We start from the raw sequence: 21,716 nt of genomic DNA, 5'->3' as shown, positions 1-21,716 counted from the left end.
AACATTTTGCATAAAATAATACAGTCTGTTTCACTTCTGATGCTATTAATTGATCAGGCGCAGATTTGAAATTAATCCTGGGGGTCGCTACTAAGCATGTTAATTGTAGCGAGAGCAGAAAAAAACTATATTTTCTATTGTCACATTAATTTCTAAAACTCACTTTATCCACCAATTAATGGAGTTAATGTTTAAAATCAAAAAACGTATAGATTTTATATTTTACTACAAGTACCTAGATTACTGCAAAACTGAAAAGGTAAAATAAAACCACGTGGTTTAAATTTAAAGGACAATAACATTTGCAGGGGTGAGCAACCCCCCCAAAAATCCTGGGCTGAACAAAAAAATCATGATGAGGCAGTCTCAAATATCCGTATACATTGTAAGAATACTTGGCTATTTCTTTTATTTAAAGTACCAATGTACATTGATAAGAATTCATTTACTTTTACATGTACCTACTTTTTATGATCTATTCAATAATTTGTTAAAGAAAAAATGTAAATATAAACAATAAAATGTTTTATTTGATTATTAAAATCAATAAAGAAAGCACACATTGCAGAACATTTTTTTCTAATAATTCGCTACCTTTAAATCACAAAAGAAAACATTTAATTGTTAATTTCAAATAACACTGTATTCACTGAAAAAAATTGTCTATTGCTTAAAATTATTGACATATTCCTACAGTTTGATAAATACCGATATAACATAATTTAAAAGAGTTACTTACTTTGTCTGACCACTACTCGATAGGTTAGTTGCATTTCTGAGTTGGGTAGTCCTTCAACTTCTGCAGTACACGTTACATTAATTTGGCTGTTGCCTGCACAAAACAACATTCAAATTTCTATCTCAATTTAATATATACTCACTTATTACAAGTATCCAAGCAACACACGGATGTTTATTTAATGCAAAATAAGTAACAATTGTCGTAATGAGCATTTTCATAACATCTTTTAATTATTCCAATTATTGTTAAAGTAACAGTATTATGCTGGTAATAAAAAGTATATATTTACATTCTACTGTGTTTTTCTATTAAATTCTGTGATCTTTAAATGCCTCTAAATGCAACAAGTAGTCAAAGGTCAAATTGACGAGTTTTATTATGACGTCACAAACGTTGAACGCTTTAAACTGCAACGTCACAAGCGAAAATCAAAGTTCACGCTTGTGGCTGTTACTGTGGCTCTTCCATTAATATTAACTTACCCTTAGGATAAGATAGGAATTTTAAGGTATCAATCACATTTGCAGACAAGGCAAGAAGTTAAAAAATGTAAATATAAGCATTAAATCATGATTTTTGGAAGTATACACTCTCATAACTGCAGCGGTGTGTGCATACAAATTGAGTAACCGCTGCAGTTATGAGAGTGTATACTTCAATAAATCATGATTTAATGCTTATATTTACATTTTTTAACTTCTTGCCTTGTCTGCAAATGATTCAATGTTATAATATATTACATGATATTGTAACGAACCGAGGGTACGTGTAAACGCTTAAACTTAATTATGGGCCGCTGTTTAATTATTATCTTGCGTCAAGGTTCAAAAAGAATTAACTTTGGTCACAGTTTATAGAAATCGTTGGTTCACTTATTATATTCAACTTGCCGAAAATAAATTAAATACTCCGTATAAAGTTTTACCATTTATTGCAACGAACGAATGGTTCCATATAAAAACACGTATAATTATTACTATTATACAGTACGATTGGTACAACGTTATTATCTCCTTTAAGTATAGCGACGAACCAATCCAGGACGCCCTAATACAAAAGTTATATTACTTTACCGTAATAGCTAAAAGACTTGGTAATGTCAATACATACCACTGTCAAGCGAGTTGCTCTTCACCGTCAACTGGACTTTGCTTTCAAAACACCGTCTTTTTATGCCCTAACTTGTTATGTTTATGCTGAGACGTTGACAACGTCAACGTCATAAGCGTCAACTAACTTGGCGCATTTTATCTCATAATAATTATATGATAACGTTGTACCGACATAAAATACATGACATTTAACATTTTTACAATATAATACAAAATTACCATTCATAAAGTTAAATAACATCAATTATTATCGTTCATTTCGATTGTCATTATTTTGTTATAAAGAGTTTAAATAGTTTTAAACATCGGGCTCAAAGTCCGTAATATACCGCAGGCATGGCGGTTAGTCCGAACGAAAGTAAACAAGTCTGTATTCCAATGGAATAAAAGGATTTATATAACAATGTAAATAAAACAAGTAAGTCACAACAACACACAAATATTTAACACAAATGATGATATAGTCTCAACCCAGGAATCGTAACATTACCCCCCTCTTAAATGAAACGTCCTCGTTTCTACTTGGTTCACTCAATCAGCAAGTTGCAAATGGACAGAACACTGAGTTTGCGCATCATGTTTCACAGATGAAGATGAGTTGATGGTCTCCTCCGTCTGGGTTGCTGTACATTTAGTTGTCGTCGATGTACGATACCAGAAGGAACGCAATTGGTAGGTGGTCCCATCAGGTAGGATGGCTGTTTCCTCCTTCCTGATGTGATCCAGGGTTGGGGGAAAAAATGATACTGCTCTGGTCCCCGTACGAATGGATCTCTCCCTAACCTTGATAAGTTCTTCAGCACAATGTTCTTTTCTGTAACTGGATGGAGCACCCAAGAAGAAAAATCTTGGGTCCAGATGGAGGTGGTCATAGGTATTTGTTCCTTCCTGTTCCTTATCCATAGGTTGCAGATCTCTCCATTCTTCATTGGTCTCGTTCATCCCATCCATAGAGCTGATGATAGTTGCTGGTGGGTCAATCTCCCGCATTTCTTGATCCTGAATATGGTTTGGCTGTGGCGACTGAGCTAGAGGAGAAAGCAGAGGTGAGGTGTTCTTGAATAATGATATGCAGGACCTCGGTGACGGGGCGGTAGGTAGCTCAACCAGTTGGATTGCAGGCCGCTCATCCTGAACTGGTGTCCCTGGCATATCTCTCTCAACTTGCGGATGAATTCTATGGTTTCTTGTCGGTCCACCATTGACTGGGTGATATTTGCACTTTGCTTCATGAGCCAGTAATTGGCTCTTTCTTGATCTGGACATGGCCAAAACACATCCATACTGGGAGTATTTGCACAATACTGGTTGACTGTCATGCTTATCTCTGATGTGTCTGCTAAGTTGGCGCCATGTAGGGTACATCCTGAAGCAGGTTTTACAAGACAACATCATTGGTACTGAAATAAAATAAAGTTATTGTCACTTCACAATCATCATTATTTTTCTTCATTGGTTATATTATAAAATGTTATCAGAAACAAAGGTCACTGGATTGGTTCACGCACAATTTTTAACAAAAATAAATTATAACTGTTTTTATCGAACGCGCTTTATTGGGATTTATTTTCATTTATTTCACTTTGGAATAATTTCATCTGATCATGGTGAATATATTTTGGTTTTTCCGTTTTTGACCTTTTGACTTTATACACGAGGTCGGATACAGCGCCTAGTACTATGTAGGGTCCTGTCCAATGGTTTTGAAGTTTCGGACTTCTCCCTTTGGTTCTGGCTTTAGACGCAATCCATACATGTTGTCCAGGTGTATACTGCTTTTGATTTGTATTGGTGTCATATTTTCTTTTCTGATTTTCATTTACTTCAATCAATTTTTGCCTGGCCTTTTCGTGGATGACTCCTATATTGGTTTTCATTTTCTCGACAAAGTCGTGGTAATTTTCATATAACTGGTCTTCCCCTGGGTGATAGCCATACACAAGATCAACTGGCAGTTTCAACTCTCTTCCCAGATTTAATTTGGCAGGACTGTATCCTGTGGTCTGGTGCACAGAGGATCTGTATGCGAGCATCACTAAAGGTAAAACTTCATCCCAATTCTTTTGGTTTGGTTGAACGTACTTGCTAATCATGTCTTCCAGGGTACGATTAAATCGTTCGACTAATCCATCGCTTTTAGGGTTGTATGGTGTAGTTCTTGTTTTCTCTATTCGCAACATCTTGCACAAATCTTGAAATAATGTTGACTCAAATTGCCTGCCCTGATCAGTGTGGACCTGGAGTGGAACTCCATACCTCGAGATAAATTCTTCTGTAAAAACCTTTGCAATGGTTATTGCCTCCTGGTTTTTTTTACTGGATATGCCTCTATCCATCTTGTGAAGTAGTCGGATATGATAACAATGTACTTGTTACCCTTCTCAGTCCGTGGTAAAGGACCAAGGATGTCTATGGCTACCCTCTCCAGAGGTTCACCAACTAGATACTGACCAAGTTTTCCTCTTGCTGCCCTTGACGGATTCTTCCGTGCCTCACATATAGTACAGCATCTGATATACTTCACCACATCCTCTTTATAGGATGCCCAGTAGAATCTCTCTCGGATTTTCTCAGTGGTTTTGGCTACTCCCAAGTGTCCACCTGTGGGGTTGTCATGCACTAACTTCATTACTTCAGTGACGCAGGCCCCTGGTACCACTATCTGGTGATAGGTTTGCTCGTTTTCTTCCCATGCCCTGTAAAGCACGCCGTTTCTTATAATTAGGCGTTTCCATTGCGACCAGTATGTTTTAACTTCTGTCGACTCTTTTGCAACAATCTGCCAGGTTGGTCTTCTATCTTCCAACTTCCACTTGATGATTTTGGCTAATGATGGGTCTGTGTTCTGCTCTTTTTGTAGATCTTCTGGTGACTTCGTCATGTACCAATTTTGAGTGCTCATTTGATCTTCTCTTAACTTCAGTATTGGATTACTTTCAGGTTCTATGCTCTGGTAATTTATTTCTTTCTTATCACAGTGATTACAAGGTGAACATGGACGACGACTTAGTCCATCACTATTACCATGCTGTTTTCCTGGTCGATGTTCAATCTTGGAGTTGTATGTTTGTAGTACCTCTAGCCAGCGGGCTACTTGTCCTTCTGGATTTTTGAAGCTAAGGAGCCAGGTTAGTGCTCCATGATCGGTTCTAACCAGAAAGTCTTTTCCATATAAGTAATGATGGAAATGTTTTATTGAACTCACTACTGCCAGAAGTTCTCGTCTAGTAACACAGTAGTTTCTTTCTGGTTTATTAAATGACTTGCTAAAGTATGCGATAGGTCTCTCTATTCCATCCTCTATCTGAGATAGAACTCCACCCATAGCAAATGCACTAGCATCTGTGTCTAACACAAAGGGTAAGTTCAGGTTCGGGTACCTTAAGATAGGTGCTGATGTGAGGGCTATCTTTAGGTTTTTAAATGCTTCGTCACACTGAGGGGTCCAACTGAACTTTTCTGTTTTCTCTGTCAGTTTGTGTAGAGGTCGGGCTATATCTGTAAACTTCTTTATGAATCTTCGATAGTATGAGCATGTACCCAAGAAACTTCGCACATCTGTGACTGATTTTGGTACAGGCCATTCCTTAATTGCGCTCACTTTATCTGGAGAGGTTGATATCCCTTCTTGACTAACTATGTGACCAAGGAAAGCTACCTGGTCTTTGAAGAAATCACACTTCTTCGGAGAAACCTTTAATCCCGCTTCTAGTAATCGTTGAAGTACTGCATCTATATGATTTACATGACTGTGGAAATCTTTGGAATAAACAATTATGTCGTCGATATATAAGAGACAAATTTCGAAGTTCAAACCCGCTAATACATTTTCCATTAGTCTCTCAAATGTGGCTGCCGCATTACATAAGCCGAATGGCATGACCTTGAATTGGTAAAAACCATGTGTGGTAACAAATGCTGTCTTCTCTTTATCTTTAGAGTCCATCGTTACCTGCCAGTAACCGCTTGCTAGGTCTAAACAACTAAACCATTGTGATCCTCTTAATGCATCAAGTGAATCATCTATACGTGGTAGAGGGTATGAATCTTTTTGCGTTACTTCGTTGAGTTTCCGATAGTCGATACAATATCGAATGCTACCATCCTTTTTGGTTACTAGTACGATTGGTGCACTCCAAGCGCTAGATGATGGTTCTATAATTCCTGCTTTAAGCATTCTCTGCACTTCCTCTCTTGCTGCTTCTTTCTTATGAAGAGGTATCCGTCTAGGCTGTTGCTTGATTGGTCTTGCGTCTCCTGTGTTAATTTTGTGGGACACAATATTTGTCTTCCCTAGGTCTGTCTTTGATTTTGCAAATACTTTAATGTGCTTCTGCAAAAGATCCCTTACCAATTCTTGTTGTTCCTTAGAAAGTTTCTTGGTACAAGAGTCCCATAATGGTTTCATATAATTTGTAAAGCTTGTGTCTACATCTGGCTCTCTGTTGGTGTCATTCTTGGTTTGTACTTCACTTACATTTGGTTCTATTTCAGCTATAGCTGCAGAAGTATCTTTGTAAATTTTCAGCTCTTGGTCACTAACATTTATTACACGAATGGGTACCTTACATTCTTTGGGTTTTACTAGACATCTTGCAACTAACAATCCGGACTGTTGAAGGTCACGTTTCGTTCCATCTATGAGGAGTTCTTTATCATTTAGATTTGGGTGAACTTTTCCTTCAATTATCATCTCACTTCTTGGGGGAATAGATAAAGTCTCTTGAATAGAAATTTTAAACACACTACTTTGATCACTGACAGTGTCGCATACTAGCTTCTGGTCACCAAGTGTAAGAGTTCCTTCCCCAAGGTGTAACTGACAATTATGTTCTCTGAGGAAATCAAAGCCTAGTATCATTTGTGCATCAATGTCAGCAACTATTGCTCTGTGTTCGATTATTTCCCCTTTGATTTTGAATTGTAGTACAGTCTGACCTTCTGGGACAACAAGGTCACCATTTGCCATTCTTAAATTACTATAATTTGGTTCTAACTTTGGTCTCATACATCTGTCTATTTCATAATATTTCTTTGGATGAATGACTGTGATAGACGAACCAGTGTCAATGATCGAGTTTATTTTCAAATTGTAAACAAAGACATCAAGTGTTAATGAGTTATTACTTGATCCCTTTATTTCTAAAACTTGTGTGACCCGATTTTCTTTGACTCTTGTTTTTCTCTGCTTCCAGGTGTCGTTGTAGTAACCTACATTCGCTCTTGATGTGACCATCCTTCTTGCAGTAGAAACATGGACCTCTCTTGTTGAACTTTTTTTCTGTGTTCTGGCTGATGAGAGCTATTTGGTGTGCATCATTTCTGATATTTGCATCCATCGGTTCTTCTCTCTGCATCCGTACCGTGATTCTGTTTCGTCTTCCGCGAGCTTGTTGAAATGCCTCATATTCTAATGCTAGTCGTACTGCATCTTCTAAATTTCTAGGTCTCCCTTGGAACACTGACCATTCCATCTCTTGCTCATTTAAACTTTCAATGAACGAATCCTTGGTAATCTGATCGCGGAAATCTAGGGGTGCGTTTGGGTAAGCAATCCTTACAAGTCGCTTGATATCTTGCATCAATTCCGTGATAGATTCATTTTTTCTCCGTACGCGGCTCTTTAACTGTGTCTTGTAAATCTCTTTCTGATTTTCTGGTTCAAATCTTGCCGATAGTGCAGAAACGAGGTGACGAAAACTATATCGATACTCTGGTCGTAGATCACTCAGAACGCTTAATGCCGGTCCCCGTAGACTCGTAGCTAACTCTAGTGCTTTAGTTTCGTCGTTCCAGTAGTTGAGTTCAGCGATCATGTCAAAATGCACTATGTAATCATTCCAATTCATAGTACCATCAAATGTTGCCGGTTTTCTTCCTCTCGGTTCCTGTGTTCGTCTGAATTCAGGTTCCGGTGCTCGTCTTGAGTAGCCATCGTAAGGTACGTCGTGTTCATAACGATCGTGCGTTCTCTCTTGAATAGTTTCAAATGGACGCATGGTTGTGCGAAATTCGTCGTGTCCGTGATTAATAGAACTTCTTGATGTCATTGGATATGACGAACTTGTTCTGGAATAATCATAGTTACGAGGTTCATCGTACGAATTCGGCATAGATGTGGTTCTGTACGGCTGATATGCGTTGTGCGTATGTTCATCCTCGTACATGGTATTGATGCCAAAACGCACATTATTTTGGTCTGTCGGTCGCTTGTCATCACTGGTTGGTTTTACTTGATTTTGTAACAAGTTCATTTGTGATTTCAAAGATTTTATTTCGTCGAGAATCACACGCAAACTATCTTGCGCACATGGGTTTACACTGGTACTATCGCCTATTATGCTGTGGTCGTTATTGTTATTGACCCGTAAAAGAACTTCTCTGCTTGGTGTACCATCAATAAATTGTCCTTGGTGAGGTTCTTCAATATGATCGTTTTCCTTCATAACTTCTTCTTCGTTCCTTGACATCGTCGTAATTGTAAACGTGTTGCAGTTTTTAAACAGCTGATCCCACCGCTGCCACTAATGTAACGAACCGAGGGTACATGTAAACGCTTAAACTTAATTATGGGCCGCTGTTTAATTATTATCTTGCGTCAAGGTTCAAAAAGAATTAACTTTGGTCACAGTTTATAGAAATCGTTGGTTCACTTATTATATTCAACTTGCCGAAACTAAATTAAATACTCCGTATAAAGTTTTACCATTTATTGCAACGAACGAATGGTTCCATATAAAAACACGTATAATTATTACTATTATACAGTACGATTGGTACAACGTTATTATCTCCTTTAAGTATAGCGACGAACCAATCCAGGACGCCCTAATACAAAAGTTATATTACTTTACCGTAATAGCTAAAAGACTTGGTAATGTCAATACATACCACTGTCAAGCGAGTTGCTCTTCACCGTCAACTGGACTTTGCTTTCAAAACACCGTCTTTTTATGCCCTAACTTGTTATGTTTATGCTGAGACGTTGACAACGTCAACGTCATAAGCGTCAACTAACTTGGCGCATTTTATCTCATAATAATTATATGATAACGTTGTACCGACATAAAATACATGACATTTAACATTTTTACATTATAATACAAAATTACCATTCATAAAGTTAAATAACATCAATTATTATCGTTCATTTCGATTGTCATTATTTTGTTATAAAGAGTTTAAATAGTTTTAAACATCGGGCTCAAAGTCCGTAATATACCGCAGGCATGGCGGTTAGTCCGAACGAAAGTAAACAAGTCTGTATTCCAATGGAATAAAAGGATTTATATAACAATGTAAATAAAACAAGTAAGTCACAACAACACACAAATATTTAACATAAATGATGATATAGTCTCAACCCAGGAATCGTAACATTATATATGATGTACAGATTATTACAAACTATCAGTAATTTAAAAAAGGCCCATGGGACCACATCGCTCACCTGAGCAACAATGGACGTTCAAAAGATATTGTGCCATATGGCCCCGCGATAGAATAACAAAACATAAATATTGTAAAGTATTCAAAATTTACACTTATTTTTGCATACACGTAATCTTTGACATTGTACCTTTATGGAATACTATTTTTACCCAGAATAAGAAAATCCTAAGCAAGATATAAAACTAAACATTGGGCAAGGGTACACTTTTAACGTCCAATTCCCCATATTTTTGTTCTCCCCCCTTTCCCCCCACTTTATAAAGCGATCAATATATATGAGAGCATAAAGGTACATTTTCTTCCTAAACTACTTACTAGTTATTGTATTTTTTTTTAATATAATAGATGTTGTATTTTATTTTAAATATTCTATAGATGAGAAGAAGAAAATTGTACCTTAATGCACTCAACTCCTCAATTAAAAACATTCAAAAATTTAATTTCTCTTTTCCATTATAATTAAACGATTGTTGTTTACCTCGCGTAAACTCGTGACTTTTATAACTTTGTAAACAATTAAACAAAAGAAACATGCACTATAACAAATAAAGAGCACAATTTATTTTTCAAAATGAAACATATACATGTATATATCTACATATTTCTGTCAGGGATATTAAACTCTATTTAAACTAAATAAACTCGAGAAAATGCTGAGCATCTCAACATTACGCAAAGATCATACCGAATTACCGGTAGAATGAATTGTATTTTAGTACTTTGTTAATACACCAGATTTTGATTAATTCGCTCAGGTAAACAGTTAACTCTTTGATTTACCGAAGTCTCTGTTTGATTTGATACGTACAAATTACAAAATACAGACGATAGTTCCCCGATTACAAACCATAAATAATGAAAACGAAACGAAAATCAATTCAAGCTAACACCACCGTCATATGTGAAAACTGTCATCGCATTGGAATATTTATCCTCAATTTACTTCACAAAATCGGCACCAATGTTATTTGCATCCCTTGGTACGCGAACTGTTGCATAACAAATTCATCATTGTCAGATCGACCCGTTTATTATAATGTCATGGCTGCTTTAAACAAAGAACCTCGTTTTAGAAGTATGGAATACGAGTCTTGGTAAAATGGTAAAACGGGCCGGGACAAAATAAATGCCAGGGCTGATCGGAAATTGTCAATTCTAAAATACGCATTGTTTTGCAGCATTATTTACAGCGAATACAAATTTACTGGTCCGTAACATATACTGAAAATTATAATGAGATTGACAGATTAATAACTGCCAAGCTTTTGTTTTGCCCCGGCCCGGTTTTGCCAACCCATTTTACCAAGACTCGTGGATTACCGAACCCGAAGCAATAAACTGATTTCCTTAAATATTATTTTCGTAATAACTCAGATTTGAAACAAAATTAGCCCATAATTTTTGCAATTTATATTTTCCTTTCCATAAGGCTTACTTACGCTAAATTAGATTGAATTTGACTCAGTAGTTCTTGAGAAAAAGATTTCTAAAAATGCACCCCCGTTTTTCTACAGATTCAATGTTTTCTCCGCTTTGAATAAAGATCAGTCTTTCATTTTTGCAATTTCTATTTGCCTTCCAATCAAAATGTGCCAAATTTGGTTGAAATTTGCCGAGCGGTTTTAGGGAAAAAGTTCAAAATGTAAAAAGTTTCGGACGGACAGAGAAAGACGGACAGCTGCAGACTGACGGACGGATAGACGGACGACGGACAAAATGTGATCAGAATAGCTCATTTGAGCTTTCAGCTCAGGCGATCTAAAAAAACAACAAAAGGATAACATGATCTAAAACTAATTGTTTATAAACAATACTTTTTAAGCAAGTATTTAACTTTTTTAATAGTGTACCAGGAAATAGGGAGGGGAACTTGCTGGGACTAAACCAGGGGTAATCTGGTCTAACTTTGCGTAATTTCAAGACAAAAGGATCGAAACCAGTTTGACTGGCAAGTTATCTTTCCTTGATAATGTGGTTTTATCAATATTCATGGGCATCAATATTTGTGATTTAGTAAAAAAAAAAAAAAGAAGGCAGATTCAAGGATCTGTAGATGTAATGCAACTTTATGGCAAATAAACTTGTCCTGGATTATTGGTCATAGGAGTTAAAGCTGTATCTCAAAGGTTGCTTGTTCAGGGCCCGCTGTGGTCACATGATGTTGTGTGTTGTGCCCTAAGATAAGGTACTATGACAACATTGTCTCGGCCTCCAGCTGAAATTGGATACCGCGATAGACTGGTGTTCCATTCTGGGGGAGTCAATGACTCTCGTTTGCATAGCATTTGGAAACCGGGAAGAAGTACCAGTCTTTTGCGCTTTCATGTCCCGAAAATTTGATAGTTGATATTGCACTTCGAAGAAAAATTTTGTGGATGAACTCATTAACAAAATGGACGAATATTGGCATTCAAAGAATATTAATGAAACCACAGTACCTGAACCCAATTTCAATCCACTTAGGTTCAACCACCTGAATTCATTTTGTTGCATTCTCCACAGTGGATAGCCCGCCTTACGAGCCGGTAATTTGTTAAAGGAAGAGAAGGACAGACACAAGCCAGCTTCTGGGGCCTGAACAATACCACAAGACCCAAAGATCCCAACCAGTTGGGTTGGCTAGTAATCATTTCTCCACACACACCTAACCCCATCACAAAACCAAAGTTAGCTACTGACCTCTGAAATCTGTCGCATCGGCAACAAATTCCGTGCCCATCTTGTTTTCTATGTCCATGATCCTCCCCTGCATCATCTGGTCGCCCATCATGATCTGGACATTGGCTTTTGGCATGCCACCGATCGCCTCACAAGAGGGGGCGTACTTGCCAGATAAGACCTCCATTGCGTGAAGGGTCTCATTGTTGTCTAGGGTGAGATATTCGTCTTTGTTGGCGTCAAACCTGAACATCATACTTTTGATTGGCTCTGTAATGGTGAAAACTCTCTAATGGTAAAACTACGCACAGAATTATACTCTTTAATCGTCGTAATACAATATTAGTCCAATGTAAAAAAAAAAACACACACGCACATACAATTAGGCTCCTTATTGGTGAAAATACAAAAGTAGGCTCTCTTATGGTTAAAAAAAATGATTTGGGTCTGTAATGGTGAAAAAACAATTTTATCTGTAATGTTGAAAATTCATTATTACTTCTGAAACTTGTCTTAATAGCTGCTATAAAAGTGATAGTACAATATTACTTATGAAAATACAGAAGGTTTTTAGAACAATATAATTTATGGAAGCATTAAAAGTCTTAATAGTGTTATGAAATTGGTATGGCCCTGTACCAATAACCAGTTCCTGTATTTATACGGTGTACACAAAATATATATTATCTATTTATATGCCATTATTTCCAATACTACGGATAGAATGATATGATTAATTTATGGAATAATGTGTATTCCGTATTTACGAGTGTACGCCATGTTTTGACACAGAAACCATGTGTCTCTTGATTACGTTTCATATAATAGTCTAATACACCGTAAATGATGCAATAGCATCGATATAAATGAAGAACATTGCATATTAATGCTTACCGTACCGTTTTCTTTACTTAATTTAATCATTTTTGTTGTTATTTCGTCCATACTTTACGCAAACGCAAACCAGCGTACTCCGTATTCCCTTCATCTTTCGTCAGCATATTCTGACGCATAATGCAAGCTGCGCGCTGATTGGCTGGCAAATATAGACTATATAAATGAGGTACTGGTAGAAATCGTGTCTTCCTTCTGTCTTCTGCTCCCGTTACCACTCGACTTCTTTGCCAAATATGGCCCAGCAGCACCTTAACCTTAACACTTCAAAGGTGCGGAAGGTGAATATTTAATTGAATTGTATTTATTACTGCACCTTCTCCAGTTATTTCCAGAGGATATTATACCCATCTTTACCGTAGTGCCCCTTCACTTCCTTGTCATTGTTTATCTTAGTTACAGAAGCACCTACCCGTTGTGCACCTTCCCATATCTAAGGTGTAAGCCTGTTCCACCCGATATATGCGTACTATAGTCCTTATATTTATTTTGTCCTTACAATTATAGTTGAATTGTTATCTGCGTAGGATAATACCAGTGCCAAGCGCCAACCTGAAAAAAGATAAACCTTCCGCATTCTAGGAAGGTGCCGTTCGCGTACTCGCGTTGTTTATCATTGTATTATCAGTATAATAAATATTTTTATAACTTTTACATTGCATTGTTTTGTCAACTGATTAAAGGTACAGAGCCCACGTCATTTAACAAAAGGGAAAATAATCATTTATAGCATTTATATTTCAACCAACCTTTTCCTGTTACAATAGGTTCGATAGGTTTATAATTGTACAATATGACTTACTGAAACAAGAGCAAAACTGACTGTTAAATAATCGAAAAATATTTGTCTATCTATAAACACCCCTGCCTGTAACTATAATGCACACTATATGATACCTTAACAAATTTTGATGATTTTTTTTTACAGCAAGCCACTTAGAAATTAATATTTTTTTAAGGTCTGACAGTGAGTAATAAATGTTTGTTTAAAGTACTTCTAGAGAAGATTTCTCCTAACTCACATCCTTATGAAAAGGCCACCGATTTACAATCAAAACTCTGGTTTACAGTAATTCTATAGTAGATTCTCCTAAAGCCTACCATTAACTTTTCTAGAAGGTTTTGTCAACGTTCGAAGATTAGTTCTTACCTCTGACTTGTATAGCCAGAGATTTTATGGCCACCAATTCATCCCTGACCCAGTGCTCATTCTCCTTGATCTTCTCATACACATCACAGGTTAGATTCCCTGCATCTGCTTTCTGAACATCTACCAAAAAAAAAATTCTTGTCAATATTAAAGAATCCTTGATCAAAATCTCCCTGTACACAAAAAGACCTATCATAAGGGCAGATAATGTTTACTGTAAAATCCCAATGATATGTTGAAATCTGCATCATGATATTGCAACATTGCATAAATGCACAAGTGTAATAATAATATTGTAACTAGACACGATCTCGTTGCGAGCAACGAGGAGGTCCTCCGTCTGATTTTAGAACTTGAGATCTATGTTCGATCTTGATTTTGCTATTTAACAGCTTAACATGATTTAAATCAGAAAAAGATGGTCTACATTTTAAGGGCCGGATACTATTTTGTTTCAGGTGTAAGAACTTTGTTCAACAAGTGTTTAGAAATTCCTGAGTTGTTGAGATATCTGTGAAAAACGTTAAAGGGATCGGTCCCTTATCTCCTTATTGGGGCCACTGAACTAAATCCTTAAGGTTGCATGTTGTTAAGTACATCATTTTGAGCATCTTTTCTTTGACACTGCATTTCAAAATATTGTTCCTTTTTTAGATAAAGGTGATCAAAGTTTTGGACTTTTGACCCCTAAAATGCCCTAATTACGTAAAATATGAGAAAATCGTTATATTGTTAGGCTAAATAAATGTAAGATAAACATATCTGCTTCTATCATTTATCACTAAATATCCCTCGGTAAAAGAACTATATGAAAAGGACTTTAGAGCCCTCTAGGTCCCTATATTTAGGGGCCAGCCCCTTTTACTTGATATCAGATGAAATGTCATTTGATTTTATAGACAATTTGCTCAACAATTGATTAGAAATTCGTTACCATTTTTGGGATATTTGAGAAAGAATGTATAGGGGCCAGTTCCTTATCTCCTTTTTGGGGCTGCGGAGCCAAATTTTTAAGGTTGCATGTTGGTAAGTACATCATTTTGAGCATCTTTTCTTTTATACTGCATTTCAAAATATTTTCTCTTTTTGAGTTATAGGTGATCAAAGTTTAGGACTTTTGACCCCTAAAATTCCCTAATTACGTAACACATGGTAAAATCATTATACTGTTAGCTACATAACTGATTGATTAACATATTTGATTCTATAATCTATTACAAAATATCCCTCGGTAATGAGCTATATGAAAAAGACTTTAGAGCCCTCTAGTTCCTAATATTAGGGGCCAGCCCCTTTTTTATGGTATCAAATGAAAGGTCGTTTGATAATAAAGACATTTTGTTCAACAAGTGTTTAAAAATTCGTTACCATTCTTGAGATATCTGAGAAAGAATGTTTTAGGGGCCGGTCCCTTATCTCCTTATTGGGGCCACTGAGCCAAATTTTTAAGGTTGCATGTTGTTAAGTACATCATTTTGAGCATCTTTTCTTTATTGTGCTTTCAAAATATTTTCTTTTTTGAGATATAGCCATTAGGTGATCAAAGTTTTGGACTTTTGACCCCTAAAAACCCTTAGTTACGTAACACATGAGAAAATCGTTATAGTACTAGGCTTCATAAATGTAAGATAAACAAATTTGCTTCAATAATCTATTACAAAATATCCCTCGGTGAAGAGCAATGGGTAAAAGACTTTAGAGCCTTCTAGGTCCCTAATATGAGGGGCCAGCCCCTTTTTCTTGATATCAGCTAAAAGGTCTTGTAAATATAAACCTTTTTTACATTACATGTCTTATTAAAATATTTTCCAGAAAAGAGATAAAGAGAGAAGAGCACAAAAATTTACGACGCTTTTTTAATGTCAATTTTCGAGCTCTAGCAAGCTTTGGCGCCAGTAGTGCTTATCATACAAAACAACAATCATGCAAAACTTCAATCTTTTCTTTACCAACTGTAGAAATTTGAGCTTAATATATCTTATACTTTAGGAGAAAGACAGAAGACAAAATACCCATATAAAAATTAGAAAAATCTCCATATCTCAAAAACGGGTGTGAAGCCATCAACACAAACAATTTCCAATCAGGTTCAGACCAATATCTATCATATCTGAAAATTTGATTGAGATCAGACGAGCCGTTTCGAGATATCGCGTGCACAAAAATAGGAAGAAAAACAAAATAACTAGACACGATCTTGTTGCGAGCAACGAGTGGGTCTTCCGTCCGATTTTTGAATAGATTAGATCAAACTTATCAATTCAAAGATAAAACCATTGATCTAAGCGAAAAATAGTAAAAAAAAAATTGCGGCACTCGGGGCCTGAACCCGGGTCGCCTTGGCCATGTCCACGACTCTATCGACTGAGCTACTCGGACTCTCGCTTCAGAAATTTGACGCTTAATTTCTCGATAATGCCTTAATCGATTTTAAAACAAATTACATACTCTGAATCAGTAAAAGGGTCACTATAAGGTGTAAAAAAACTCAAAAAGAAATATTAAAAAAAGAAAAAAGTCGAAAAATTCAATTTTTAAAATGTCCTTCCGATGACGACCGGAAGTAACCGTAGGACATTCTCTTGACCAAGGTGCACCAGAAAAAAAAACGGTAGATCTATCATCTCTGAAATTTTCAGCCTTTTATCTTTACTCGTTTTTGAGAAACCCGACAGACCAAATTGACTTTTTAAAATCGTAAACGGACGATAACTTCTGACCAGAAGTGTTTTTTCAAAAATTAAAAAAATTGTATCAGCTTTAGATAAAAACACGTTTATATTGAAATTTTGAATGAAATCGATCGAGACTTCTCTGAGAAATCGTCTGCACAAAATCGGTAAAAAAAAAATAATAAGAAAAGTGAAAAAGAAACAATAGAATAATAGAAACGTCTTCGGCTGGACGGAAGACCTTAATAATAGGAAAAAAGAAACAAAGCAATAACAATAAGGTCTTCCGTTGGAAACGGAAGACCTTAATTACAATATCAAAGGTTCCGCATTTTATTTTCAACAAATCAAACCAACCAACTATATTCAGATAAAATGTTCCACATACTGTAGAATTAAACGCAAGGAATAAAAATCCGCGTAAAATCGCGAGAAGCACAACTCGCGAATTTTAAAATCTCGCTTTCATTTTTCGGACATACGTAAACTAACATAAAACTACAATAAAAATTTGGCTTTCGAGATTTCATGCTTTCGTGAGTTGACAGTTGAATCGCGGAATTAAGTACTCGCGTAAAATAAGGAGGCCACAGTATCCGATATCTACAGAATTGTGCGAAATCAAATCGACGCAATTCTTTTTTTCCTTTTAGATAATTTGTAACCCCAAAGAATTTGATTCAACTCTCTCGATTCCAAAGTGTCAATCTGATCTTTAAAAATGCAGGGTTATTTCACACACTTACTTAATACTGTGAGTTCTAAGCTGACGTTGTTCTGCTGTGGTGACAGAACTTTGCAGGAATACTTCTGGGCGTGTTCAGATGACAGGAACTCACACAGACTGGTCAATGGTTGATTGTTGTGGAGCCACTTGACCTTCAAGTTAATGATAATGTCGAGCGCCCCAAGGTCAGGGATATTGCAGTACGCCACATAATTGTCCCCAGGATTTACCCATGTGGATTGAGACGCAATATTCACAATGTACTCAGACCCTACTAGTCCTGCAAAATAATATTAATCTGATAAATGCACTAAAGATATCTGGAATTTTGTTATTTTTTGATAAATGTTGATACATAATACAAAGTATGTCTTGGATCTTCACTTGATTTTTGATTGGAATATGTTTATATAATATCCATTTTGAGCTTGAGCTGAAAGTATAAGTTAACTTTTTATGTCTCTTTTTTCTTATGTACGTCTGTGCAATTAACCATCTGTCTGTAAACTTTTTCATTTTTTTGACTTATCGAAAACTTTTGCATAAATTTCAACCAAACTATGCACACATCATCCTACACATAAAAAAACGTAAAGTTTAATTTAAGCCAGTCCATCTTTAAAGGGGTATAATTTAGAATAAAAAAGGCATGCTATTCCTTAATATATTTTTCTTCAGGTTAAGATCTAGTAAATAATTCCAAAGTGCCTTTTTGATGCTAGCACAGTTATGACTTCATAATTGATTTTAAGAAAAATGATTTTTCGATGGCCAAGAAATAGCAACAATTTAAAATTTACGTTTGTTTTCATATGGATTGATATGTATTCATTACTGGAACTTCACTACATAGATATGATACTTTTATTCAATTGAATGATTAATCGCCTACTATGTGACAATTTAAAATTTCGTATACCTAATTACCGACGAAGACATGTTTAGAAGTTACAAAAAGAAAACAGCGCCAAATCTTATATTATATCTAAATTTTCGTACATAAAACACATAAACAATTCATTCTGTAACCAGACTTGCCTCAAAGGAATCGAAAAATAAAATTGTCTGTAAAACGAGAAGCTAGTTGGCCATATTTCACCTAAGAAACTATGCCAATCTATGACTCAAGTAGCTAACAAATCTTATGACAAACCGTATTTTTACAGGCATTTTATCTGTTAAATGCACATTAGTTGCAAGCCAAATTTCTTAGGAAATGCTGCCTTTTTTTTTAAATCGACGAGCGGTCTGCGGATTTTGACGCCTGTAATCTCAATATCGATCTGACCCATAAGATTCATGCAATTTCAAAGAGGTGTCAGCAAGAAATGATAATTTCCTTTTAAGATTTATATAGCCACTAATATCAAATATTTTACAATATAAACAAGTCCTGAAATTGTTGTAATTTATTATATTTTCCCCTTTGAGAAAGTAGTTTTTATATTTACAGTAATATCTTCTGAAGAACATCGAAGTTATGATTTGAACATTTATAATAGTTGTAAGTGATATGGAAAAGCAAATGTTTAGGACCAAGATGGTAACATTGGGTGTCACGATTAAGATGTGGAGTTTATAGTTTACACAATTAATATGAACATAGTTCAGTACTTATCAGACAATGAAAACCTTCCTTTTATGAAACAAAAAAAAAGTTGATATGAATTATTATCTCTCAAAATTATTTGCTATATGATATTAAGATATAACTTTTGTTTATTTTTATAAATCCACATGTTAAATTTTTAGCTGCAAAATGTCAGAAAATGTTAAATAATATAGTGCAGTTAAACTATCTAGTCATGACAGAGAGGTTTAGCAGACCGACGTGTACGTGTACTTGTACGTGTAGGTTAGAAGTTAGAACTACGCGTACCAGCTCATGTTTAGCAGTTGTAATGTGTACCTGTACGTGTAAATGTACGTGTAGGTTAGAAGTTAGAACTACGCGTATCAGCTCATGTTTAGCAGTTGTAATGTGTACCTGTACGTGTAAATGTTATTATCACAGGGTAAACAAGTATTACTTTAAAAGGAATGATCGGCAATAATGATATATTGATAGCTAAAAGCAATCAACATGATCAGTCTGATGTAAAATAATTTAAAAAGTACTGTATGAATTATTGTCAAACATATTTCTATTTTCTTCGGACTTGAAAAACTTTACCACGGAAAGAGCACTTGGTGCAGCTCGCGGGCTAACTTGATTGATAGGTATAGTACGCGGACTGAAACTGCTTTGTTGGATTCTATTACAATGTGCATTACTTTAAACGATAACATTAGTGAATTACAAATGAAATGTCTCTCTCTCTCTCTCTCTCTCTCTCTCTCTCTCTCTCTCTCTCTCAGTTTCTTCAAATAAATGATGTTTGAACAAAATTTTTAAAGTGTCCGATTGTGATAAAGTCAAAAATTTTAAGACAAGATCACGGAAGAAACTTTTTCTAAATGTTTAAATTGTCTGATAAAGATGAAGTGGAAATTTTTAAGACAAGATCATGGAAGGAACTCTTTCTAAGTGTTTTAAAAGTCTGATAAACCTTACATAGGCGTCGGAAACGGGGGGAGGGGGGCTTAGCTCCCCCACTTTTTTGCAAAGTTAGAACTAACCATTAAGTACATAGCATCATAGAAGGGTTCAGCCCCCCCCCCCCCCACCTTTTTATCGCATCAATGATAATTGCTCCTAATTTTACCTTGAAAAGATGGAAATAATGATAAGTTTGAGTCATAGGTATACTACACCCCCCCTCCCCCACGGATTAGGATTTTCATGCACAGTGTAGTGTCCTTTCTGATATAGTTCATTTTATCAAATAAAATATACAACATGACAATCAATATCAAAGGTCACATTCCAAAATTGAAATGATTATTTTGTACGAAATACAATCATTAATATATTACGACTGAATAGGGGACATGTGGAGGTAAATGTATACTTTAAGAGAATAATCTTATAATTTGATATCATTGGAAATAAAATTATAAAAAAAATCCTCAGAATATCATGATTTGTCATTATTTCATACTGTACGCGTAACGCAATTTTAAGCATATATTTAGAATTTTACTGTATGCGTAGTTCTATAATTAAGCATTGGTTTGTAATGGTAAGTTAACCCAATTGAATGACCATTGTATTCATGAATGAACTCATCACTTCAAAAAATTGCAATGATGAAAACAAATATTTTTGGTGCAGCAATTTGTAATTAATAGTTTTTTAATCGACATTCAACATCCTTTTACATAGCTGCTATATGTACACGAGTGCTATTTTGAAAACAACTATATAGGTTTTGGATTAATAAGATTTAAAAGCGGAGTCCTAGCACAAGTATTTGGATTCAAGTATTTATATTGACAAGTGGAACTAGAAACTTTATCTATAATATACTTACTTATACGCAATTGATATCAAAACCTTTAATTAATATAAAAACTAGACTTAGACCCGTGCGTGCACGGGTTGACATTGCATATTATATCGGACATTAACGTATTGTTGGCATGTACATAACTAAGCTTTAAGACTACAGTAATACTATAGATTTTACTACACTCTACCTAGTAAGAATAATCTAACTGTGTCTCGGGAGAGGACATCACCACAGTTAAACGCCTCCCATATACCTGTAATGTAGCAACAAATTGCAAAATCGCTCCAAAACGATCTTTTGAGAAAATTAATGAAGCTGCATTAAAAATAACAGTCAAATTATTTATAACAAACCTTTTTGAGGCTGTAAATACCTTTCATCTAAATCTTTTTTTCATAGTAACGAAGAATTCAACACTTTTTCATAAACGTTTTTTACTCGCCACCATGTTGACACTCGGAACTCACGGGTTTTTTCTAATTAAATGCACTGAGTTAGAATTATCTCCCGTATTTCCTTTGATGAACAGAATAAACTAATATAAATTCCTAAATTAAACGCGAGGAATTAATATCAGCGTAAAATCGCGAGAAACTCGTCTCGCGAATTATAAAATCTCGCTTTTAATATTCCGACATAGGTAAACTACATGAAACTTTGATAAAATTTCGACATTCACTATTTTATGTTCTCGCAATTTGATGGAGAATCGTTGAATCGCGGAATTAAGTACTCGCGTAAAAAAAGGAATCTACAGTATATGACAAAGCTTCAATGAAAATTTACACGTATTTGTAATATCGTTTGAGTTTCTCCATTCAAATGTGATATTGTGGAAACATAAAGTAAAGAGCCTCCCATGATTTAGTGTGAATGTAATGCGCATGCGCAAGATTGTAAAATCCAAAAAATCCAGA

At 35.5% G+C, this 21,716-nt stretch overlaps 2 protein-coding genes across 2 annotated transcripts in view; both read right to left on the bottom strand.

The window, feature by feature from the left end:
- LOC128162120 (uncharacterized) overlaps window positions 1–21,247 on the bottom strand; it is a 31,743-nt gene extending 10,496 nt beyond the window's left edge. Inside the window, exons 1-6 of the mRNA XM_052825318.1 lie at window positions 21,238–21,247; window positions 20,844–20,861; window positions 17,427–17,687; window positions 14,009–14,128; window positions 11,986–12,234; window positions 740–832 (exon numbers count right to left, since the gene is read on the bottom strand). Coding sequence (XP_052681278.1) covers window positions 740–832; window positions 11,986–12,234; window positions 14,009–14,128; window positions 17,427–17,687; window positions 20,844–20,861; window positions 21,238–21,247 — 751 coding nt within the window. The remainder of the gene's footprint in view (window positions 1–739; window positions 833–11,985; window positions 12,235–14,008; window positions 14,129–17,426; window positions 17,688–20,843; window positions 20,862–21,237) is intronic.
- Window positions 2,386–3,622, bottom strand: LOC128162975 (uncharacterized). Its single transcript, XM_052826426.1, has 2 exons — window positions 3,493–3,622; window positions 2,386–3,254 (listed from the first exon to the last, which is right to left on the bottom strand). The coding sequence occupies exon 2, from the start codon at window positions 3,247–3,249 to the stop codon at window positions 2,386–2,388; it is 864 nt and encodes a 287-aa protein (XP_052682386.1). The 5' UTR covers window positions 3,250–3,254; window positions 3,493–3,622.
- Window positions 21,248–21,716: the final 469 nt, after the last annotated feature.

The sequence above is a fragment of the Crassostrea angulata genome, chromosome 9 (assembly GCF_025612915.1).
Source record: "Crassostrea angulata isolate pt1a10 chromosome 9, ASM2561291v2, whole genome shotgun sequence".
Taxonomy (NCBI): Eukaryota; Metazoa; Mollusca; class Bivalvia; order Ostreida; family Ostreidae; genus Magallana; species Magallana angulata.
The sequence above is the reverse complement of the archived record's forward strand: the minus strand, read 5'-3'. Positions and strand labels throughout refer to the sequence as shown.

Coding starts and splice junctions, on each gene's coding strand:
- LOC128162975 (XM_052826426.1), bottom strand. CDS start 3,249: ATGATGTTGTCTTGTAAAACCTGCTTCAGGATGTACCCTACATGGCGC.